Source organism: Canis lupus, chromosome 15 (genome assembly GCF_003254725.2).
Source record: "Canis lupus dingo isolate Sandy chromosome 15, ASM325472v2, whole genome shotgun sequence".
NCBI lineage: Eukaryota > Metazoa > Chordata > Mammalia > Carnivora > Canidae > Canis > Canis lupus.
In genome coordinates, this window is record NC_064257.1 from 865,450 (window position 1) to 890,657 (window position 25,208).

The window sequence follows — 25,208 nt, forward strand, 5'->3', positions numbered from 1 at the left end:
GCCGCAGTCGCGAGGGGCGGGCCTCGTCCTGCGCGGCTGCCCGCGGTGTCCGCAGCCGGAGCGCCGCAGAGGTGACCCAGGGCTGGCGGGGGCTGGCGGGGGCTGGCGGCTGGGCAGGGCAGGGCAGGGCAGGGCAGGGCAGGGCAGGGCAGGGCAGGGCTGCAAGGGCCCGGGGAGCCGCCCCTTCGCGTCCTCCTCCGGCTGCTCTTGCCGCTCGCCGGCCACCGTACGCGCCTCCCTGCGCTTCGATTGCACTGAAGTCACACTGCCCGAACCTTTTAACCCTCGGGACGTACGGGGAGGAGTTGTGTCTCTTGCGTTTGATTTTTTTTTTTTTTGGTTTCTTTTTTTAATTGCACAAATACACTCTTAGATGTCAGTGCAGCCACGCCCCCTCCCCCTCCCTGTGCGCCCGACGGCGGTCACGTGACGCCGGCGCGCGGCGCGTCGTTGCCAGGCAACCGTCCTGGAGACAGACGCTGCGGGCTGCAGCATGGACCGCATCTACCCGCTGGCGGTGCCCAAAGGGCGGCGGCTGTGCTGCGAGGTGTGCGAAGCCCCGGCCGAGCGGGTGTGCACGGCCTGCACGGTCACTTATTACTGGTAGGCCCTTGAAATGCGGCACCTGGGTGCCTTGCGCAGGGCGTAGCAGCGGCCCTGCCCGGGAACACTCCCGGCGGCTCCCGGACAGCTCCCCGGACTTCTGCGTCCGCACCCCCGGCTCCCGCTCCCTCATTCGTCACCTGAGGTTTCGTTGACCGCCTCCTGCACGCTGTGCATCGTCCTGGCCGCACAAGTTCCTGGGGGATATTTGGCGGACTGTGCCCCTCACTTACTAATGTGGGACAGGTAGACGAGTAAACAAAGAAAATAAGATAATTTCCAGAGAGCCTTGAATGCCATTAAAACAAAGGAAATGTGCTGAGAGGACAACCCTGGTGGCTCAGCGGCTTAGCGCCGCCTGCAGCCCAGGGTGTGACCCTGCAGACCCGAGATAGAGTCCCGCCTCGGGCTCCCTGCATGGAGCCTGCTTCTCCCTCTGCCTGTGTCTCTGCTCCTCTCTCTCTGCATCTCTGTGTCTGTCATGGATAAATAAGTAAAATCTTTAAAAAAAAGAAATGTGCTGAGAGGTTGGGCAGATGGCGGCCTCTCTAAGGGTAGATATTGATTTGATGGTAAAGTAGCAGCAAGCAGGCTGCCAGGGAAATGTTGGGGGAAGAGTAAGGCTCTGAGGGAGGAAAGACCTTGTGTGCTTGAGGACTAGAAAGAAGGCCAGTTTGTCTGGTGCACAGCCAAGATGGTGAGAGTGTGGGGGAGGGTAGCAGAAAATGAGGTGAGTTTTCATCTATTCAAGGGGACATCCCCTGACCTTTGCTTCCGATTAGGCCCTATTTTGGACCGGAGATAAAACAGCCAGGTTGCTCATGTCCAGAAACCTCGTCCAGAGCAGACTGACCTGTTTCTGAAAAGTCATTGTAATAGACCCTGCATGGCACGTACTGTCGCTCAGGGTGTGTTATTTCCTGGGACCTCCAAGGATGGAAGTACGGTGACTGGGGCAATATCTGGAAAGGTTTCTCTGAATAAATAATGTTTGGGATGACTCTTGGGAGGTCAGTAGGAAATTGCTAGGTGAATAAACAATGAAGACAGAAGGGCAGGGTTCTCCTGGCATCCAGGCTACTCTTTGGATCCAGGCATCCAATCACAGAGCTTGTTCAAAGCCGAGTGGAGAAATTCGTAGTGGAGGAAGCAGTCACTGATTTCAAACTGCAGAATAGACCCATTAGCAAGTCATGAATAAATCAACCAGCATTTTAAGGAAAGAAGTCAGAAAGTATCAGAGTAATCCTACTTGAATTGTTTCTTGAAACTTTCTGGCGTTTGATGTGGATAATGTGTGTTTGTAATGATAAAATGTGTTTCCTACTAAAAAGAAAGTTTAAAAACCATTGTGATAGGTAGTGGTAGGAGCTTAAACCGAGAAGATAGAGGTTAGGGCCAAATGGTGACAGGAGATCAAGAAGTTTTGGAACTTACCCTCTGGGAGGTCATAGATAGTTTTGACCGGCTCTCATTTGTGTCAAGGAAAGATGATAGGTAGCAGTGTGGAAGATAAGTTGGAAGGTGACTCTGGAGGCTGCATAACTGATTGAGAAGTTGTTGCAATGGTCCCTGTGGAGAGTGACTGAATTAGGTGTCCCCTCCTCCGTGCTCTCTTACAGCACTCTGTATATTCCCTATCTTAAAACTTATGACACAGATTGAAATCAGTTGTTTAATAATCTGTATTCTTCACTAGATCTGTATATACCATGAAGGGAGGGATGGCATCTGTGTTTTCATTGCTGTGTCTTTCGTTGCATTTAGAATACAATTCAGAATTTGTAGCAGAAACTAAACTGCAAAGCCCCGGTGAGCTCTCTAACTTCATTTCCCACCATACTCCCCACCCTCTAATCCTTGATGTAATTACAGAGGTTTTCTTTCAGTTCTGACTTGCTAAGTCCTTTCCTCCCTCAGTGTCTTTGCCTAAGCTGTTCCCTCCACTGCTGGGAACCTCCACTTCAATCACAGATCTTCCTAGGGCCTTCTCATCCTTCAGTTCTCAAAAATGTTATGTCTTTAGAGAGGTCTTTCTGAAAATGCTCCTCTCTTATTTTTCTGTCTCACCTCTTCTTTTTTCCTGTACGGCTGTATTTTATATTTCCTTGTTTAATATCTCTGTCTTTTACTAAGCCTACTGGTGGTACATACCAGACACTCTGATCATTTGTTGAGTAAGCAGACTTCTAAGTGGATAGGGAGGTGGTGGTGAGATGGGGATAGGGACACAGAGTTTGAGAGCCTTCAGGTCACTTGGGAAATATGGCTAATGAACGACTTCAAGTACAGGCCTGGCACTCAGGAGAGAGATTAGAGTCCTATGGCTGATACGAGCATGTATCTCTTTCCCTCTCGCCATCATCCCTGCACCAGAAGCAATTCCTGCTTCCTCTCAACTCACTTTGTAGTCACTCTACTCTCAGTTGACTCTTATTTCCCTTCTTCATTTGAGTTGTTGGCAAGTGTGTTATGTCATTTTCTCATGTTTCATTAATGCAGGATATTATGTTGAATATGTATAGAAGGACTGTGATACATATGCTATCTTTTGATCTGTGTCAGACCCATCTGTGTATACCCTACAGTCTCCTGCAAAGTGTCTTGAAATAGTTGAAACTAAATATTTGATGAATGCGTGAATAAATCATTATTTCCTATGCCCTTATCCAGCATTATTTGCCTTCTCCTCTTTCACTGCCTTTCATTCTCTTTAAGGTCTTCTCTTTGCCCCCACCCCCTACCTCACTCAGCCTTTTTTTCCCTCCAGATTTCTATATCCTTGTATCCTGGAGATGTCAAGATTTTTCCATAAAATAAAACTGAGGTAATTGTTCTATATGTCAGAAATGGGTACTTTAATATTCCTTCCTCAGAGGGTTTTTGTGTTTTAGTGTCATGCCTGAGACTAAGTTGGCACTCAATATTCCTTTCCTTCTCTTTCCTTCTCCAACTTAAGGAGCAGGAAGGAGAGTCAACTTGAATTTGTGAAAGTGTTTTTTTCTTTTTTTGCCAAAGAGTTTTTCCCCGATTGTAAATGTAAGTCATGCTCACTGTAGAAAACTTGAAAATATAAAAAATAAAGAGAAATAATCCATAATCTCACAGCCCAGAAATTAATAACCTGACATTTTGATCAATTTCATTATATTCTTTCCCTATACATACATCCATTTTATATGTATGCTCTCTGTAATCTTTCACATATTGTTCTGTATTGGTTTGTGAGAATGTTCCCAGGGAATTGAACATTTGTAAGAAAGGGCAATTTCATTAAAAGTACTCACTGAAACATTATAGACAAGTAAAAGAGGCTTCAGTACTATAGATGAGCAAATCGTAGCATATAGATAAGAGTAATTTGAAATAAGTTTTCCTTTTATTGAACAAATGGGGCACAAATTAAAATGCTCTCACTGTCCAGGAAGAGAGAACAGCAGTGAAGTAGTATTCAATAGACAGTAGGATCTGTGGTAAACTGCGGAATGAGTGTCCTGCCAAAAGACATGCATTTCAGTTTTAAAAACAAGATAATGGCCAAACAAAACACGTCTGGCTCACAAGCTACTTGATTGTGAGCCCTGATTGAAAATATAATTTGCAACTTCTTCTCTATGCATGACCCTGTGTTGGGTGTTAGGGGTGAGACAGACAAATAAGGAAAGAGCTCATGAACGTATAAATAATGCTTATTTTATTTGGAAAAGCAAGATATGTCAAATGCTCTCAGTGGAACAAAAGTCTAGGCAGTTAAGTAAATTAATACTTCCATTACTCACACAATTACTCAAGAAGCCCCGATTTAATAAATACCCTATTGAACTCAACTATTTCTGTGTCCTGGCTGTTAAGTGCTTTTATTGATTTGTTTACAATAATTACCTATAAAAAATTTTAAATACTTTTATCATTTCTGTGATAGTGGTTACAGTTTATAAAGAAAATAATTTATTGCATCTCTGTTGTCCCACAAGGAAGGAAGGAGAGAGAGTGATTGAACAAAGCTATATGTTGTCTATGACTGCTTTTCTGCTACAACAGAAGAGTTGAATTTTGCAGCAGAGACCATGTAGCTCTCAAAGCCTAAAATATTTACTATTAGGCCCTTTTCAGAAAAACTTTGCTGACCCTGTGCTAGGTTACTGTTACCAGTTTTGGAATATGTATAATTGGAAGCAAACAGTTAACTTAGTCACATTTGAGTAAAAATATACAGTAGGCAATAGAAATGTAAAAATTCATGATTTATGTATCCAACAACAGTTTCAAAATGCATGAAGTATTAAATGTCAAATTGAAGGGAGAACTAAATAATAGTTGGACACTTCAGTTCCACTGTCAATAATGAACAGAAGATTAGCAAGGCAATACAAGGCTTGAACAACACTATAAACCAACGGAACCTAACAGACATCTATAGAACATTACCACCAATAGCAGAATATACATTCATCTTGAGCACATATGGAATGTTCTCCAGGATAGACCATGTATTAGACCATAAAGCAAGTCTCAAAAAATTTAGAAGGATTGAAATTATACAAAGCATGTTCTATAACCACAGTGGAATGACATTAGTTAGTAATCAATGACAGAAGAAAATTTGAGGAATTTATGAATGTATGGAAATAAGTCGTAAACCAGTGGATCGAAGAAATCACAAGGGAAATTAGAAAATGCTTTGAGATGAAATGAGAACAAAAACACAAATATTAAAACTCATGGGATGCAGTGAAAGCAGTACTCAGAGGGAACTTTCTAGCTTAAACACAGAGATTATAAAAGAAGGAAGATCTCAAATCAATAATCTAGCCTTCCACTTTAAGAAACTAGAGAAAGAAAAGCAAACCCCACCCAAAGCTAGTGGGAGGAGGAAAATATTAAATACTAGAGCAGAAATAAGTGAAGTGGAGAATAGAAAAGCAATAGAGAATCAACAAAACCAAAAGTTGGCTTTTAAAAAAGATTAACAAAATTGAAAAACCTTTAGCTAAATTGAACAAGAGCAGAACACCCAAATTACTAGTAGGAAATCAAAGTGGGGACATTGCTAGCAACTTTGCAGAGATAAAAGAGGTCATAAGAGAATACTATGTAGCATAGCATACCAACAAGTTAGAAAACCTAGATGAAATATATTCCTGATAAAATACAAACAACCAAAACTGATTCAAGAGAAAAATATCTGAGTAGGTCTATACGTAAAGAGATTTAGCTAGCAATCAAAAACGTCCCACAGAGAAAACCCCAGGACCAAATGACTTCACTGGTGAATTCTATCAAATACTTCAAGAAGAATTAATACCAACTCTTCAAATACTCTTCCCAAAAAATACAAGAGGAAGAAAACATTCCCAACTCGTTTTATAAGGCCAGTGTTATCCTAATGCCAAAACCAGACAAAAACATCACAAGAAAACTACAGATCAATATCCCTCATGAATATGGATGCAAAAAATCCTCCATAAAATACTAACAAACCAAATCAGCAACATATAAAAAGGATTTTTTTTAATATATATCATAACCAAGTGACATTTCTTCCAGGAATTCAAGGTTGGCTCAACATACGAATATCTATTTAAGACATTATCCTAACAGAAGAGAAGACAAAAACTGCATGATAACCTCAATAGATAGAGAAAAAGCATTTGATAAAATCCAATAACTTTTGTGATAAAAACACAACAAATTAGGAATAGAAAGGAACTTTTAACTTGGTAATGAGTATGAATAATCTATAGAGAAACACAAAGCTAACATCATATTTAGTGATCAAAGACCGAAAACTTTCCACCCTAAAACCAGGAATGAGACAACAATGATGTTTTCATCACTTCTATTAAACATTGTTCTAAAAATACTAGTTGGAGCAATTAGGTAAGACAATGAAATAAAAGTCATCATCTATCCTGGAAAAGGAGTAAAAGTACTTCTATTTGGTGATGACATGATCTTATATAGAGAAATCCCTAAAGAATCTACAAAAAACCCACAACAAACTATTAGAACTAATAAGTGAATTCAAATTCAGCAAGGTTACAGAAGACAAGATCAATGTGAGAAAATCAGTTGTATTTCTGCATGTTAGCAATGAACAATCTAAAAATGAAATTAAGAAAGCCATTCCATTTACAATAGCATCAAAAAAGAGATTTAATCAAAGAAGAGCAAGACTTATACACTAAAAACTGAAAAACATTTTTAAAAGAAAGACCTACATAAATGGAAAGCTGTTCCATATTCATAGTTTAGAAGACTTATTAAGGTAGTAACAACACTTCAGGGCACCTGGGTGGCTCAGTGGTTGAGCATCTGCCTTGTGCTCAGGTCGTGATCCTGGGGTCCTGGGATCCAGTCCCACAACAGGCTCCCCGCAGGGAGCCTGCTTCTCCCTCTGCCTTCTGTGTGTGTCTCTCATGAATAAATAAATAAAATCTTTTTTTTTTTTAAAGACAGTTAACATTTCAAATGGATCTATTAATTCAGTGCAATCCCTATCAAAACTCCCACCTGTCATTTTTGTACAAATGGACACACTGATCCTAAAACTTAAATGAAAATGCAAAGTATTGAGAATAGCTAAAGAGTCTTTTAAAAGAACAAAGCTAAAAAATAAAAATAAATAAAATAACAAAGCTGGAGGACACATACTTTTCAATTTCAAATTTTAATGTACAGTACAGTAATAAAGTACTGGTCATTTTTTTACCGGTATTAAATTACTGGTCATTTTCTGACCAAAAAAAAAAAAAAAAAAAAAAGATCAGACCCACTTAAAAAAATGGTCAGTACTACTACAGTAATAAAGACAGTGTGGTAGTGGCGTAAGGATAGACATATAGATGAGTGGACTAGGTTTAAGAGTCCAGAAATAAGCATGTACATTTATGGTCAATTGATTTTCAACAAGGGTGCCAAGACCATTCAACTGGTGAAAGAGTGATTGATCCCTTCCAGATGATGCTGGAATAACTGCATAGCCACATACAAAAGAATGAATTTGGACCCCTGCCTTACACCATAGACAAAAAGGGCTTAATGTAAGACCTAAAAACATAAAACTTTCAGAAGGAAATATAGTTGGAAATATGTGTGAGTTGGGATTAGGATACAGTTTTTTAATTTTTGTTTTTTATTTATTCATGAGAGACACAGCGGCAGAGACACATGCAGAGGTAGAAGAGGCTCCCCTCAAGGAGCCGGATATGGGACTTGACCCTGGACACGCTCCACCCAGGTATCCCAACAATTTAGCTTTTATACCAAAAGCACAAGGATCTAGGGATGCCTGGGTGGCTCAGTGGTTGAGCATCAGTGCATGCTGGGGATCAAGTCCTGCATCGGGCTCCCTGCGAGAAGCCTGCTTCTCCCTCTGCCTGTGTCTCTGCCTCTCTCTCTCTGCGTCTCTCATGAATAAATAAATAAAATCTAAAAAAAAAAAAAATCAGAAAAATCCAAAGAAAAAATAGATTAGTTGGACTCCACCAAAATTTAGTTGATCAAAGATCAATTTCTGTGTATCAGAGAACACTATTAAGAAAGCAAAAAGACAACCCACAGAATGGGAGAAAATATTTACAAATCATGTCCAATAAGGATTTTATATCTAGAATATGTAAAGGACTTTTAAAACTCAACAATAGGAAGATAAAAAACCCACTTAAAAAAATGGTCAGAAGATTCGAGTTAACACTTCTCCAAAGATATGCAAATGGCCAATAAGCACATGAGATGATGCTGAGCATTATTGGTTGTTAAGGAAATGCAAGATAAAACCACAATGACATACCACTTCACACACACTAAAATGGCTGTAGTAAAAAAAAAAAAAAAAAAAAAAGTAACAGGTGTTGGCAAAGATACAGAAAATGTGAACCCCTCATCTGTTGCTGCGGGGCTGTAAAATGGTACAACCTCTACGGAAAACAGTTTGGCAGTCCTCAAAAAGTTAAACATAGAGTTACCATAGAGTATGACCCAGCAATTCTTAGGTATATATTCAAGAGGCTCTGAAAGCACGTGTTCATACAAAAATTTATAAACAAATGTTCATAGCGGCATTATTCACAATAGCCCAAATGTAGAAACAACCCAAATGTCCACCGACTGATGAGTGGAGAAACATTAAAAGTGATACAGCCAGACAGTGGAATATTTATTCAGATGTACAAAGGAATATAATATTGATGAATGCTATGAAGTGGATGAACTTTGAAAGCATTATGCTAAGTGTAAGGGACCAGACACAAAAGGTCACATATCATCTGTTTCCATTTATATGTAATGTCCTGAACAGGCAACTACATAAAGAAAGTAGATTCGAGGTTTCTGGGCACCAGTGGGTGGAAAGAAGAATGAGAGGACCAGTTAGAGCAAATGGAGTGTCTTTTTTGAGTGATGAAATTGTCCTGGAGTTAGATAAGGTGATGGCTTTACAACCTTGTGAATATACTAAAAACCACTGAATTTGAATTATAGTGTTTTTTTTTTTTTAAGATTTTATTTATTTATTTGAGAGAGAGCGAGATAGAGCACAAGCAGGGGGAAGGGCAACAGGAGAGGGAGAAGCAGGCTCCCCTGCTCAGCGGGGAGCCTGATGTGTGGCTCCATCCCAGGACCCTGGGGTCATGACTTGAAGCAAAGGCAGATGCTTAACTGACTGAACCACCCAGGCGTCCCTAATTATACTTAAAAATGGTGAATTTTCTGTGGTATGTGAGTTATATATCATTTTAAAAATGTAAAAAAAAAAAATTGGAGGAAGGGTCAGAATCTGGGAAGAGATTTGAGAATCAGTGACAGAGGTATTTCTTTGAGGAATGGGAGTAGATTCTTGGCAGGACTTCTGTCCTGTCCAATGAATTAGTTGAAAAAAATACCAAATCTGTATGTAAAACTCAGAAAAGCTTTGTACCAAACTGTCAAGGTGCTTCCCTCTGGAGAGCTGGCTCTGGAGTATAGGCTGAGAGTAACGACTTAAGCTCTTCCTGCCTATGCTTCTTTATCTTTGAAGTCATAGCTTTTGCTCTCAAAAAGTTAAACAGTCACTTGCAGAGACACCTGCTGCAATGCTGGGAATGGGGACCCGTTCCTAGCCTGTTCCTGTGACTGTGCCCCTGGAGCACAGAAGACAATGCCCGTTGCTCCCCCAGAGCCATGCGACATCATAGCCAAGTGGCTCCTAGAGCCTCAGCAAATGTAAATTCCTTTCCCTTCCCCAAGAAAAAGATCCTCACAGCCATCAGCATTGATCAGATATTCCGAAAGTGGCCTTAGATTAAAAGTTGTCTTTGTTGGTTATTAACAAAGCAGGAAAGCAGAACAACAGCCATAGTGTCACCAGTCACCATGACTTTGGAGTGTGAACCTGTGCCCAAAGAAGCCACAGCTTCTCACCCCAAACTAGTTTCTACACTATCAAATAAGCACATGAGAGAAAAGCAATTTGTGTCAGAAATGGCTTTGGGGTCCCTGCCTGAGGTGTGTTGGGCTTACTTTTCTGGTGTTTAGGGCTCGGCCAAGTAGTGGGGCCACTAGAATCTTAGGCCAGGCTGCAGGGAAAGATACTGAAGTCCACGTTTTTATTGTCAGCGGTTTGGTTCATCAAAGAGCTGACTGGAGCAGCATCCATGAGAAGATATGTCAGCTGCTGATCCCGCTGCGCACTTCCATGCCCTTCTACAATTCGGAAGAGGAGCGGCGGCATGGCCTACAGCAGCTCCAGCAGCGGCAGGTGGGTCCTGTAGGCCTGGTACAGGCTTAGCTCATGGGCGCAGGGAGACCGCCCAGGACACGGGGTGTACTGCAGCCACATCACCAAACTGGAACCTCTTTGAGGACAGAGGTGACTTTATGCTTTGCTTCATGACTTTAAGTCCTCAGTCTGTCATTCTTCACATAGTTGCTGAACACCTACTGTAGTAGGTTCCAAGGGCTGGCATAACAAAATACCACACACTGGGTGGCTTAAACAACAGAAATGGTTTTTTCTCACAATTCTGGAACCAATTCTCACAATTCTGACGTCCATGATCAACATCAGGCATCAGCAGGTTTGGTTTCCTGTGTGCACAGGCATCCTTGGTGTTCCCCAAATTTCTTCCTATTATAAGAACACCAGTACGGTTGGGTTAGGGGCCACCCTAATGGCCTCATTTTAACTTAATCACCTCTGTTAAGGCCTCGTCTCCATATGCAGCCACATTCTTAGGTACTAGGGGTTAGGGCTTTAACATAGGAGTTTGGGTGGGGTGCAGCTGGGGTGGGGACAGAATTCAGTCATAACGTCCATATATGCCAAGTATGTTGGCAAGAGCAAGGTGGTCAAAAAAATGATGTATGAATAGACTGGTGAATTCATAAAAGAACTTTTAAAACTTCTATGATAGCATTGGCAGCATCTCAATTATTCTAAAAAAAAAAAACAAAAAACAAAAAACTAAGGCTTTATAAGCCATAAATCTCAAAACACCAGATTCATCAGTTTTAGCATTGCGACACTTTGAGAATGGCTTTGGAACAATGCAGTTTCAGTTATTTCTGATATTTGCTAAGCAGGCTAACTCCAGAATGAAAGATAAGCTATTTCTCTCAAAATTAACTCAAATAACAGGGGGAAAGTTTTGGAATATCCTGAGACATAACGATTTTGCTAAACTGCAATTTTACTATAAATACAAGAGTAATATTTGTTTAATTAACACTGAGCACTCATCTCTGCCAATCAATGAACTCAGGTGAAAAGACACTGCTCCCTGGACCTCGAGGAACTCACAATCCAGGTCCACCTTTTTACATCACCCGTTTTGGGTCTCACGTCCACCTGTACAAGCAGGTTAACCAAGTGCCCTCAACCAGCTCATTGGATATTAGCTTTCCTCCAGGTGTACCTGTGGCCACCATTGCCTTTTACCTTTCAGCTGTCTGAGATGCTCTAGTTTTTTCTTCTGCAGAAGCATTTGATTGAATTCTGCTACACTGTAGCCCAGAAATACCTCTTTGAAGGAAAACACGAAGCTGCCGTTCCAGCAGCTTTGCACTCGCTTCGCTTCCGCATGAGTGTGCATGGCCTGAGCTCAGTAGAGCTTGTACCTGCTTACCTGCTCTTGGCCGAGGCGAGCCTTGGTAAGTGAAATGACTTGAGACCCGCCACCCGCCACCCCCCAGGCCCCTTAAGGAGCTCTATATTGGGTTATACTGGCAGTGGCACCAAAATACCTTTTGTAAAAGAGCAATGTCACTATAAGGTTTGGCCCAAGTGGGGAAGCAGATGTCATCAACTTTGGGCTACTACAGAAATCCACCCTAGCTGGCCCAAGCAAAAGGAGGGCATTTATTAGGACCCTGGAGTGTCCCAGGGGAACTGAGTCTTCACGAGGTACTAGAATCAGAATGTTGTAACAAACTAAGGCCGGGGCTCTCTTTCTTTCTTGGGCCTTTGTCTTGTCTCTGCTTCTCTCTTGGCAGCTGCTTTATTCACCATCTCTGCAGACCAGGTGTTTCTGTCCCATGCCTGCTACGGAAAACAGCTACCCCAAAATATCAGATGTACCTGAATTTATGTGGAATTTACACGTCCTCCAAGTTCAAGGAGGGTAGTAGAAGCAATCAGCATCCGATTGCCAGTGTTAAATTCCTAGAAGAGAGAGTTGGGTTGACTCAGCTTGAGGGTGATATTTACCTTTACCAGCCTTTGTGTCAGGGTCACCTGGTTCAAAGAGGAGTGTAGGAACCTGCTCCTGTGGAGGGGAGAGGGAAGAGGAACTACATATCTCATCCCTTGGGTGAGAGTGGGAAGCGCAGACTTGGCTCCATCCCACATGGCGGTTGCTCCCAGAAGAGAATTAGCATCTTGGAGGGGAATTAACATTTTTGAGCATCCGCAGGGCTTTAGTTACTGTACAGCCCACTTTATACATCGTAATAGCCACTACTTTCTTTTTAAAAAGTGGACTTTTGAAAGGCAAAACTGTTGGAAATACAGTACAAACCAGGTCTTTCCCCCTGAGCTACATGAGAGTAAGCTGCGTGCCTGATGCATTTCCCACAGAGACCAAATCCCTCAAATCCACCACTACAACCATCATCTGCTCTCATCTACTAAGCACTCCCCATTCGAGTTTCTCTAGTCGTCCCAGTTACATCTTTAGAGCAGAAGGATACAAGCCAAAATCACGCTTTTCACTTTTGTTGCCATGTGTTCTTAGTCTCCTTCATTCTGGAATAGTTTCTTAGTCTTTCCTTGACCGTATGACTCTGACACTTTGAAGATTGAAGGCCAAGTGTTCTACAAAATGTCCCTCGACCTGGGTTTCTCTGATGTTTCCTCTCGACTGGACTCAGGTGATGTATGTTCGGTGGGAGTATCACAAGTGGTGCTGTGTTGTTTGCACCTCATCCTACAAGTTGGCACGTGTTTTCAGTTTATTTCATGCCTGATGATACCCATTTAAGTCACGCTATTAAGGTGGTATCACCAGGCTTCCCTTTGTATACTCTTCCTCCTTTTTGCGATTAATAAGTATTTTGTGGACAAGTATTCTGAAACTATATAAATATCCCATTCCATCAAACTTTCAGTAAATTCATTTACTTATTTATATCAGTATGAAATCTTGGTTCCCTTTTCTAGTCAATGTATTAATAATCTTATCATTAATTTGGTGCTTAGACTGTTTGGGATCTGGCAAGTGGCAGCCCATTCAGACTGGATTCCGTGTCTCCTTGACACATTCCCGAGTTCTTCGATCACTTTCCTGCTTTCTGGAACGTCCCTCCAAGGAGCTTTGTTTTTTTGTTTGTTTGTTTGTTTGGTTGGTTGGTTGGTTTTTTTTTTTTTTAGTGGAAAATGGGATTCAGGGTCAAATCACTCCACTAAATAAAGACCGGGTTCCGCAAGAGCCTATGAGGTACAGTTTGGGCCAGGCTTTATAAATTTTTCCACCTCATCTGATATCTTCTCTCTCCCTTTTAGTTACACTGGCCTCCTTCCTTTTTGTACTGGAAGGTTCTTCTCCAGCCACTCTTTCCACCTCTCCTGCCTTCTTCTCCCCTCCACCTAAGTCCTATTCAAGAGTTACCACCTCCTTGTCTAGAAGCCTTGCCAAGCCCCCAGACTGGGCCAGGTTTCTTTTTATATACCCCCTTAAAAATCTCATCCTCTTTTCTGGGCACTTATTTCAGTAATAATTATACATACAGGGGCGCCTGGGTGGCTCAGTCAGTTAAGCATCCAACTCTTAGTTTCGGCTCAGGTCACCATCTCAGGGTCTTGAGATTGGGCCCCAGGTAGGCTCTGCGGTCATCAGGAAGTGTGCTGGAGATTCTTCACCCTTCCATCTCCCTCTGCCCTTCCCCTCAGCTTGCGTGTGATCTCTCTCTAATATTAAAGTATTTTTTAAAACCAAAATAATAATAGTTATTATTATATCTCCATTGATGAGATTACTTAATTAAAATTCCTCTTCCCCCCCTCTGACTACAGGCTCAGAGAGAACTGGGCCTGTCCCTATTCTTACTCACAAGAATCTCTTCACACCCAGAACAGCACTTAGCATGGAGGAGGTGCTCAAAAACTCCTCTCATAGAACCTGACATCTGGTGGGCACTGTGAAAGCATTTGGTGAATCTGAGTCCCCTTCACAGGATCGTTTTGAGGATTAAATGAGTTTGTGTGTAAAGAACATGAGAGTGCTTTGCAAGCCGGAAGGTTCCATCTAAATGGAAGTTCTCATTATACCTCCCCCGGTCATTGAAAACCTTGCCAACCTTTTTGAAAGTCTAAATAAATCACATTCCTTGTGCACATGTCTCTTTGTCATCTTAGAGATTCCTCCAGACTGGAGTGGAAAAAAATAACAGGTATTTAGTTTCTTCTTTTCTTTTTGGTAAAACTTTGGAATTTTAATCAACAAGAGATGATATTGTCAGTCAGACAATATCTTCAACGAGCCACCTTACTCATCTTCGCTCACTCTGGTTAGCACTTTGGAACCAGGAGAGCTTGGGTTCAAATTCCAATTTTTTTTTTTTTTTTTAAGATTTATTTACTTACTTTAGAGAGAGTGCACATTGCAAGTGGGGGGAGGGGCAGAGGGAGTGAATCCTGACTCCCTGCTGAGTGCAGAGCCCATCACAGGGCTCTATTTCATGACCCTGAGATCACCACCTGAGCTGAAATCAAGAGTTGGATGCTTAAACCAACTGAGCCACGCAGGGACCCCTCCAACTCTTTCTTTACTGGTTGAGTGATCCTACGTATCAAGGTATTTGCCTAAATATCATCTTCTCAGAGAGGTGTTCCCATCCAATCAAGGTATGTTTCTTCCCCCCTTTTTTTGATGATTGTGTTCTGTTCATTTCCTTCATGGCACTTTATTTTTGTTTGTTTATCGTGTATCTAGCTCCCTTGATTATAAGCTCTTGAGGGCAGAGATCATGTCTGTTTTATTCACTAGTATGTGCTGAGCATCTAGCAAAGGGATAGAGACTCTAGATTAAGTGAATGTATGGTTGAATGAATGAATGAAGTTTCCTCCTCGGCACATTCCTCCTCTGCTATTTATTTCATGGAGTTGGTGGCCAACTTAGATCACAGGTGCAAATGGTGGAGCATAGCATACGGACAGCAAATAGCAGGCCCTCAGTGACTGCGAATTCCCTTTCCTTCCCCTGGATGCCTCCCAGCCTCGCAGATCTGTGACTGCCTTATTCTCGTCTCCTCTACTTTCGTCATCAAGCCTTGCAAAATCTTCCCCCACAACATCTCTCAGATCGGCTGCTAGCCCAGGGTGAGCCGGCTGTCTCACCTTGCAGACAGGTGCCATCACTCTTTAACTGGCCGTCCTTTCTTTTTCTCTTCTGTACGCTAATGACATGGCCCTGTAAGAGTCTCACTTCCTCTGGGATCTTTGTGTGTCTGAAACCTCCGCTCCATCCCTACACCTCCCTAGGCAAGCACTGTGTAGAAGGGGGCATGCCTAGACTTACCCCCCAAGGGCCACAGTCTTAGTTTAGACCTGCTTGGAGCAGTACATTCCTCCTATCTCACTCTACCTGTTGTCTGGATTTTGGGACCTCAAGGTTTTTCTCCCAAGTATGCCTTTTCCTCTGGGATGCTAGTTTAGTTGCCGGTTCAGCTTGGCCTTGGGGCCTTCCTCCCCTGGCATAGTCTCCTCAAAGGGAAACTGCATGAAGAAAAGTTTCCAGTGTCTGGCGGTGCCCTCTACCAATCTCTTCCCCATCTAGATAATCTTTGCTAAGAGTCGTTTGATTCTTTAAATCTGAGAAGACCTCAGTCTACAGCTCTTATTTTAAAGAAAAATCCAGATGGAAGTTGTGGTTTGCAATGTTCGCATGAGCCAGGAACCTGGGCCTCGGCCTTCTGCTTCTAATCTAGTATCTTCCCATTTTAGTTTGAACTTTAGTCAAGCAAAGTTACTTGCTTCCTCCCTCAGACTGCTTCTTCTTCAGCTCTCCCCCTTCAATTCAGTGACCTGTGATTATGGCTAGACTGGGTGATGCCTGCCTGTGAACCAGGCCTGGGAGGAGGGGCAAGCAGAATAGAAGATTGACTTTTTTTTTTTTTTTTTTTTTTTTATGACAGTTACACACAGAGAGAGAGAGAGAGAGAGAGGCAGAGACACAGGCAGAGGGAGAAGCAGGCTCCATGCACCGGGAGCCTGACGTGGGATTCGATCCTGGGTCTCCAGGATTGCGCCCTGGGCCAAAGGCTGGCGCCAAACCGCTGCGCCACCCAGGGATCCCCGAAGATTGACTTATGAGGGGTTTCTGTCCTCATCTCCTGACCTTTCCTGGTGCCATTTCTGCTGCAGCATCCATCACAGGAAATACCCCACACCCAGAGCACACCTCCAGCTCTGCAGAAGGCTGGCAAGGTAGTTTTCTATCCGGTTCTGACAGCCTCCCTAGGAGGCAATCAGGGAGGCAGGAAACTGTGATGCATCTTTACAACCAAACAAAAAGTTTTAGGTGTCAGCAGTCTCTGAATAGTAGAAGTAAAGGTGCCTTTTACTTAGTAACCATGTGGGGTCCATTCTAGCTCCTAAATGTCTCTTATATATCGGCTCCATCTTCGCTCACTGCCTTAGTTCAGGCTCTCATCAGTCTTTGCCTGAACTATTTCAAAAGTCCTCTAGTGAGTCTTCCGCTTTTCTTCCTCCCCTCTGGTCCTTCCTCCTCCACCCTGGCTCCTGGGGATCCTTCTAAATCTTTTTTTTTTTTTTGGATCCTTCTAAATCTAAATCCAATTCTCTCTTTCTCCATTTCTGAAAATCCTCTAATTTTTATCCACGTGCATCCACCTCCTTGGAGCAACTGACTAAGCCCTCCATGACCTGTCCCCTGACTATGTCTTTAGCCTCGTTTCCTGCAACTTGATTCCTCCTCACACTTTGTGCTCCAGCATCACAGATGCACAGAGAGTTCTCCATTCACAGCCTACTGTTTCACATCCCGATGGTTCTGCATATGTATTACCTCTGCTCCAGATGCCCGCCCTCCATTATTTGTCAGGAAAACTTCTATCGGGATCCCTGGGTGGCGCAGTGGTTTGGCGCCTGCCTTTGGCCCAGGGCGCGATCCTGGGGACCCGGGATCGAATCCCACATCGGGCTCCCGGTGCATGGAGCCTGCTTCTCCCTCTGCCTCTCTCTCTCTCTCTCTCTGTGACTATCATAAATAAATAAAAGTTGAAAAAAATATTAAAAAAAAAAAAAAAAGGAAAACTTCTATCTATCTTCAAAATTCAGCTCAGATTTTCCTGTCTTAGCTCAGCTGCTATAATAAATACCACAGACTGGGTGGCTTAAACAAAAAGTTATTTCTCACCGTTCTGGAGACTGAAAGTCTAAGATCAAGGTGTCTGCAGATTCAGTGTCTGGTGAGGTCCCACTTTCAGGCTTATAGACAGCCACTTTCTCACTTATTATCCTCATATGGCAGAGAGAGGGATCACCTTTCTTGTATCTCTTCTTTTATGGCACTAATTCCATTCACAGGGCTCTACTCTTAGGACCAAATTACCTCCCAAAGGCCCCACCTCCAAATACCATCACTTTGGGGATTAGGGCTTCAATTATGTGTTTTGGGGTGACTCAACATTCAGTCCATAGCACTGACCATGCCGTTCCCCATACCATTGGCCTCTACATCCCATCTATAGAATTTTTTTTTCCATCTATAGAATTAAACACCTCCTATTCTCTACCACTTCCAAATCTTATGATGTAACTATTGTTGCACTTATACTATGTTATAAATATATTTGTTTTCATGTCACACATGCATTCCCTGACCGCAGCTGTAAATCTTTCAAGGGCAATGGCTTGGATTCATCTTGGAATCCTCATCACTCAACACAAGGCCTGGTACATAAAAGATATTAAATTAAATATTTAATAATATATAGTTAATATCTTTTATGCACATAATATATATATAAACTGAAATACGTTTCACGTACATAAAATTCACTCTTTTAAGGTATGATTCAGTGGTTTTAGTATATTCGCAAGATTGTACAACCTTTACTACATCTAATTACAGAATATTTTAGTCACCCCAAATGGACCCCCATGCCCATATTAGTAGTCATACTCCATTCTCCCTCCCTCCAGTCCCTGGCCACCATTTTCTGTCTTACGGATTTGCCTATTCTGGACATTTCATATCAATGGAATCAGACAATATGTGACCTTCTATGTCTGGCTTCTTTCACTTAGTGTAACATCTTCAAGGCTTATCTGTGTTGTAGCATGTGTCAATACTTCTTTCCCTTCTGTGATTGAATAATATTCTACTCATGGTTATGGATAGACCACATTTTGTATATCTATTCATCAGTTGATGAACATTTAAGTTATTTCTATTTTTTGGCTATTGTGGCTCGGCTGCTATGAATGTTCATGTGCCAGTTCTTGTGTGTCAATAAATGATGGGGTCAGTGAATCAATGAGTGAATGGGTGCTGACTCACAGTGCATCATGTGTCCTCTAGCCAGGATATGAATTATAACCTTCTTTACTTCTTTTGGGCAGGTCTGGGCCAGATTGTTCAAGCTGAAGAATATCTATCCCAAGCCCAGTGGACAGTCCTCAAATCAACTGAATGTTGTTATGCCACCCAATCTTTACTGCATCGGAACCTGGGACTTCTCTCTATAGCCAAGGAGAACTATGAGGAAGCCCGTTATCATCTGGCCAATGATGTAAACAAGCTAAATTTTAACACCTGAATGTTTCTGGGAACCGCTATACTTAGTTTTGTTTGTTCTTTATTAACTGAGCATTTCTCTAGAACTTTCTGTTGACAACTGACTGGTGAGGTATTAGCAAGAACACAGTTCTAATGACCTAATGATCTGAGTTCGAGCCTTTCCATTTCTTGGCTCTGGATCCTTGGCCAGGTCATATCACTTCTCCAAGCCCGATTGCTCTGAGGATAATAAAGGCAGAACAGCACACTGGTTAAGAGAAGGGCTTTACTTCTACTCTTAGACATAGTGTTGGACAAACTATTTCACCTCTTTCATCAAGTATAAGACAAATCATCAAATAGCTCATGCCTCATTGGGTCATTGAGGTTAATAATAGGACACTGTATATGCAGCATTTTGCTATCATTTTTACATATAACATCAATGTTTCTACTTCAGAGTGTGGTTATTAAATTTAAATGAGCTGTTCATATATGAACGTTCTTTATAAACTATCAAACTGTAAAACTGTTAGATAATATGATGATGAGGGTGATGATGGAGCTGTTCTTCCAAAATTTAATGAGGTTTCTATAAGGATTTCAGTAGTGGACAGTTTTACCAGAGAGAAGGTTCCTGAACCTGAAATCTGGTTGAGGTTAGGGTCAGGATGCTGTCTCAACACGAGTTGGTTCTCTCTTCAGCCCCTCCACTGGGCAACCTTCCCTCCAGTTGTCTCCACTGCACAATGTCCATAAATCCACTGGAAGCATTCTTGTGCTGGTTAGTCTCCATATCCCCCTCCCCCAAATCCATTCTCTGCTCTACTATGTCCTGGGAGGCTGACCTCTATCCAGAATCCATTGCTTCCTGGTTTCTGAAGGATTTAGAGAGTGAGAGGCATAGCAGGGGAGTGGATGTTAGGAGGGGAAAGAGGTTGGGTATCTATTTTCTCTGCTGCCTTTCTGCTCCATCCCGGTTCTGGCAGGGGTATTGTTCCTCCATGGCCCCAGCTACTGGCAGATGGCCTTCTCCCATAGCTCTAACTCTTGTAGGGCCCTGGTGACTTGCTTTCTCTCTTTCTTTTTCAGGAGTCAGGAGAGTAATAATTTCTTGCTGTTGACACTCGCTGGTGCTTCACTAGCTCTTCTTGGTTCCTTAACCTCTGTATGTCTCTTTAAACAATCTTTTCATTAAACTATCTTCAGGAAACACTTTGAGGGTGCCATCTATTTCCACCTAAGAGACTAATACACTTCCTTATTTGTGTTTTCTCTCTATGCTCTCACAACAAATTAAGCAGAGTTACAGATTCTATCTTTTGAGCTGGGCCACACAGTTAAGAAGTAGATCAACCTCAGATTCTTCAGCCTACCTTTCAAAAAAATAAAACCAAAAACAAAACAACCGTAGCTTTATAGATACATATCATAAAACTTACCACTTTAAGAGTACAACTCAATGATTTTTAGTAAACTTACAGAGTTGTGCAGCCATCAGCACAATCCCGTTTTAGAACATTCTCATCACCCCAGAAATCCCTCACACCCATTTACAATTCATTTCTCATTCTGACCCCCAACCCCAGGCAGCCACATTCTGTTTCTGTAGATTGGCCTTTTCTGGACATTCAATATAAACAGAATGATATGTGGTCTTTTCATCTGACTTCTCTCACTTAGCATAATTACTTTGAGTTTCATCCGTGTTGTCCTATCAATACTTCATTCCTTTTATTGCTGAGTAGTATTCATCGTCTGGATATACACAATTTATTTAGCCATTTATCACTTGATGAACACTGGGGTTGTCTTCGCTGTTTGGCTGTTATGAATAATGCTGCCCTGAACATTTGTGTACAAGTCTGAGTGGACACATGCCTTCATTTCTCTTGGGTATACGCCTAAGAATGGAACTGCTGGGTCATATAGTCACTCACCATTTAAGTCTTTGAGAACTGCCAATCTGCTTTTCACAGAGGCTGCATCATTTTCTATTCCCACCAACAACATGCGAGGGTTCCATTTTCCCCACTTCCTCGCCAACACTTGTTTTCTGCCTCTTTGATTAGAGCCATTGCAGTGTGTGTGAAGTAGTATCTCATTGTGATCTTATCTTGCATTTCTTTAGTGACTAATAATGCCAAGCATCACTTCATGTATTATTAGCCATTGGCATATCTTTTTGGAGACATGTCTATTCAGATCTTCTGCCCATTTTTAAATTTTAAATATGCTGCCGTGAAAGTTCATTACAATTTCTATGTACACAAGTTCTTTATCAGATATGTGATTTACAAGGAGAACTAAAGCACCTCTTCTTCCTCCTGCTATAGATTTATTTTGCCAGTTGTGCATTTGGAACAGAGGACATCAGGACCTCGGGGGGCTATTTCCACCTGGCTAATATCTTCTACGGCCTTAAAAAGTTGGACCTAGCAGACACATTGTACACCAAGGTGAGCTGGGGAATGTGGGAGTTGAGCCTTGGTACTTTGGCCTTCTAAGTTACAACTGGTGTCAGGCCATTCAAGAGAAATATGAAGCACAGAGAGATGAAATGACTTGCCCAAGATCACGTGGTCTGATACATGATATATTCCACTATTCCTTTCTTCCTGTTTCTTTACTAGCAAAATGGACTAGGCTCGGGTCTGGCTTGCTGCTCTGATTGCATCTGCTTTCCCAACAGATCGCTGAGATCTGGAGTAAATACCTGAATAATCGCTACCAAGTGCTCTCACAGAATCGCATCCAGCAGATAGACTTACTGGGCAAACGATTTGAGACCGACACTGGCTTGGGTGAGTGGCACTCTCCCTGGGAAGTAGAGCCGTGGCTTCACCCCTCTTAATTCACAGGCCTTGTCCCCATGACGGAGAGCCACTGTCCCTGTCATGGAGCACATCAGTGCCACCTTCTGTATTTTACTGATGAGGACCCTGAGATGGGGGAATCCAAAAGATTCAGAGCCCTGGCACCACACATAGCCTCTCTGGGGGCTCATAAGGGACATATATATAGAGAGAAAGACCTTCCAGAGCCCTCTGTGATTTCCACCAAGCCATGTCATGTGTGTTATCTCTCCAGGGCACATAAGCCAGGGTTTTCTCTGAAGAAGCCACATTGCTCATTTGTTCTGGTGCTTTCTCCTCCTCCTTTACTGAACAGTGAGGTTCTCAGCGGCGGAGCTGAGTGTCATTCATGTCTCTGTTCCCAGGCTCAGCAAAGTGTGAGTGCTGAGTGGGGCTGCACAGCATCATTCCCTCTGAGATAATAAAAAGGGACAGAGGATCTAGTTCCTCTAATTCAAAAGGCACATACAGTGTGGTTGATGAGATAGAAGCTATATGAAATAAAAGGAAGTTCTTGCAAGTACGCATTGTATTACAGGGTGGGCCCCAGAAGGAAGAGCATAGGGAAGTTGGATAGTGCTGAAGACTTCTTGGAGGAGAGGTTTGGAGCTAAGATTTTTTTTTAAATTTTAACTTTATTGAGTTTTCTCTCACTATAAAAGTGGTTTAGGTTAAAGGAAGAAACTTGGAAATCATAGAAATCCAAAGGCAGCCAACCTTAGCGTTATGGTGTATGTCCTTTCTGCCTTCTTCTCTAAGCATAGTACATGAAGGTACTTATAAGCATCTGGCCCCAAATAACTCAAAATGGTCCAAAGTAGGACCCAAAGTTGCTGGGAGGAAGAATAAACAGACTCACACTGGGGGAGCAGAGAGGCCATTGCTCAAGCACCCTTGGATTTGGGGGAGGATCAAGCTGCTGGCTGCCAGAAGTCCTGGCTCCCCACTCTTGCTCTCCAGCCGAAGCTGAGGGGGACCCCAAGGAATCCCACTGTGACAGCTTCCTGCATTTGGGGCCTAAGAAATCAAGAGCTCAGGACTCCGAAAGAGAGAAACCAGAAACCGTAGCTACCTTGAGCAACTTGTGGGGAGGAGCAGGTTTGGTGGAGCTGCCTGTTACCACCTGGCTTCCTACTTGCACGTGGCCACCAGGTGAGGAACCTGCTGTGCTTCGTGCAGGAGGCCGGTGCCCTGACCGCTCCTTGCTCACCTCCAGGCCGGCTTCTTCATTCCAGCTTCCTTCCTTTCCATTGCAGATGAAGCCCAGGAAGCAGAAGCCATACAGATACTGACCTCAATCTGGAATATTCGAGAATCTACATCCAACACAGACCCCCAAAAGACAATCTTTGTTCTGAAAATCCTGGTCATGCTTTACTACCTGATGATGAATTCTTCAAAGGCAAGTTTCCCCAGAAAGCACCGTGTCTGAAAGGGAGGTAGAAATTCCTCGAGGTGAATTTGGCGGGGTTCGCCCAGTTGCACTGGCTTTTGCCCTCTGAGTAAGCCCTCACTTCATTCAAAGCAGTCTGGATGCTCCCGATGTTTCTCATTTGTTGGGTCCAACATGCATAATGGAAACTGCATTGTCTTCCTCCCTAGGGACATGCCCATCACTAGCCTAAGTACTTCTCATGAACTATCCTATTTAATTCTTGGGCCAAACTCATGAAGTAGGTACTGTATTATACCCACTTTACAGATAAGGAAACTGAGGAACAGAGAGGGTCCATTGTTTGCCCAATTTCTTTTGGAGGAGGGGAAGTCACAATAAACAAGGAAACACTTAATGCGTAATGTAATGTCAGATAGTGAAGAGCGCTGCAAGGAAAAAGAAAAGCAGGCAAGGAGAGAGATGGGGAGGGAGGGTTGGCTGGAGGAGGCTTTTCTGTGTGGGGGTCATGGAAAATATAGGATCCCCTTCCCCACCCCCTTCCTCCCTACCTATCTTCAGCAAACTTTACTAAGCACCTACTGTATACCAGGACCTAGTAGAGCTCCGTGAGTGAGTTATAATCATGTGATAGTGAAGACCAGGGCACTCTCTGGGGTTAGGTAAGAGTGCTGAGAGAACAGGGGAACATTTCCATTGAATTTCCAAGCTTACACTGGACAAAACCTCTTTCCTACAGTTCAGGGATCAATTTTGACTGTGTACTCCAAAAAGTCCTGACCCCAAGGCAGGGTGAAGGGTGTTAGATCTACAGGAGGTCCTTAGGGCATAGGGACATATCTATATACTCGAGATTGACACCTCTCTCCCTCCCTTCCTTTTTTTTTTTTTAATGATTTTTATTTACTTGTTCACAAGAGACACACACAGAGAGAGGCAGAGACACAGGCAGAGGGAGAAGCAGGCTCCCTGTGGGGAACCTGATATGAGACTCCATCCCAGGACCCCTAGATCACACCCTGAGCCAAAGGCAAACACTCAACCACTGAGCCACCCAGGCGGCCCCTGACACCTCCCTTCCTTTAGGTCTTTACTCAACTGTCTTATTTTCAATGATGATTTCCCTGGCCCCACATCTAAAGCTGCAAAACCCTCCTCCTGGTGCTTCCCAGCCCCCTTTTCCTACCTTTTTTTTTCCTTAACATGTATCACTATTGAAGGTGGATGATGTTTTGCTTATTTGTCTTGTTTATTGCCTCTCTCCCTGCCCTGTATTGTAAATTCCAAGAGGGCAGGCGTTTCGACCTGTGATCATAGTACTTGGAACATCATAGCCATGCAATAAATATTTATTGGAAGGAAGGGAGGAGGTGAGAGGGATAGCCCACAGGTAGCCCAGAGGGTGTCCCAGGATGTTCCGGGAGGCCTCGGTCCAAGTCAAAACTCTGGATTACATGGCCCCCAGGATGGCACCTGTCACCTCTGCATCTTGCACAGTTGGTTCAGAGGGTCCTGATTAAGACCCTATAGAGAGCTCACTCTGCTAGACAGCTGTACTTACTTTGTGCTTAGTTTGTCAAGCCAGGTGGGTTTCTCTGGTCCCCCACGCCCCACCCAGCACATGTGTGGCTAGCTGTAAGGACCCGGTGGGTGTTCACAAATTTCCAACAAGGGCTCCGTGGCAGGTGTGAGAAGCGGAGGGGTCCTTTCCTGTGTTTCTGGGTTGAGCACAGATGGGGCTTCCCAACATAAAGCTTTCCTATGACAACTTCCTTTTGTAACTGCAATTCTATTCCAGGCACAAGAATATGCCATGAGAGCCTTCAGTCTAGCCAAAGAACAGCATCTCAGTGTCAACGAACAAAGCACCATTGAAGACTTACTAAATATGATCTCAGCTGAAGAAGCTCATCCCATTACTTAGTGACCCATGAACTCTGCATCAGGGAACCGTTCAAGGGGCTACTCAACATCAAATATATTCCAGTTTGCACAACTGCTTTGAGGAGCTTGCTGAAGCTCCTACTCATTTCCCCTGGGCCTGCTTATGGAGTCATGTTTTTATTCTTACACAGCGTATGGGAGGGAATATAGAGTTTTAGGCATAGAAATCAGTAAAACTGATCTTTATCATGACCTTT

General features: G+C 43.0%; 1 protein-coding gene across 12 annotated transcripts; it reads left to right on the forward strand.

The window, feature by feature from the left end:
• Nucleotides 1-25,203, forward strand: ZMYND12 (zinc finger MYND-type containing 12). Of its 12 annotated transcripts, XM_049093961.1 has the most exons (10): nucleotides 476-603; nucleotides 3,374-3,430; nucleotides 10,198-10,339; nucleotides 11,559-11,730; nucleotides 18,663-18,832; nucleotides 21,156-21,278; nucleotides 21,512-21,623; nucleotides 22,635-22,826; nucleotides 22,931-23,076; nucleotides 24,866-25,203. In XM_049093961.1, the coding sequence occupies exons 2-10, from the start codon at nucleotides 3,399-3,401 to the stop codon at nucleotides 24,989-24,991; spliced, it is 1,215 nt and encodes a 404-aa protein (XP_048949918.1). In that variant the 5' UTR covers nucleotides 476-603; nucleotides 3,374-3,398; the 3' UTR covers nucleotides 24,992-25,203. The 12 variants fall into 12 exon arrangements, with proteins under 12 accessions (XP_048949923.1, XP_048949916.1, XP_025275485.1 ...); XM_049093959.1 differs by lacking the exon at nucleotides 3,374-3,430 and having other exon boundaries at nucleotides 447-603; XM_049093960.1 differs by lacking the exon at nucleotides 3,374-3,430 and having other exon boundaries at nucleotides 470-549.
• Nucleotides 25,204-25,208: the final 5 nt, after the last annotated feature.

Bases quoted from the DNA above. Each gene is read 5' to 3' on its own strand.
- ZMYND12 (XM_049093959.1), top strand. From the start codon at position 494: ATGGACCGCATCTACCCGCTGGCGGTGCCCAAAGGGCGGCGGCTGTGC. The intron at 604-10,197 runs GTAGGCCCTTGA...TTTTATTGTCAG, and splicing joins TGCACGGTCACTTATTACTG to CGGTTTGGTTCATCAAAGAG. The intron at 10,340-11,558 runs GTGGGTCCTGTA...TTTCTTCTGCAG, and splicing joins AGCAGCTCCAGCAGCGGCAG to AAGCATTTGATTGAATTCTG.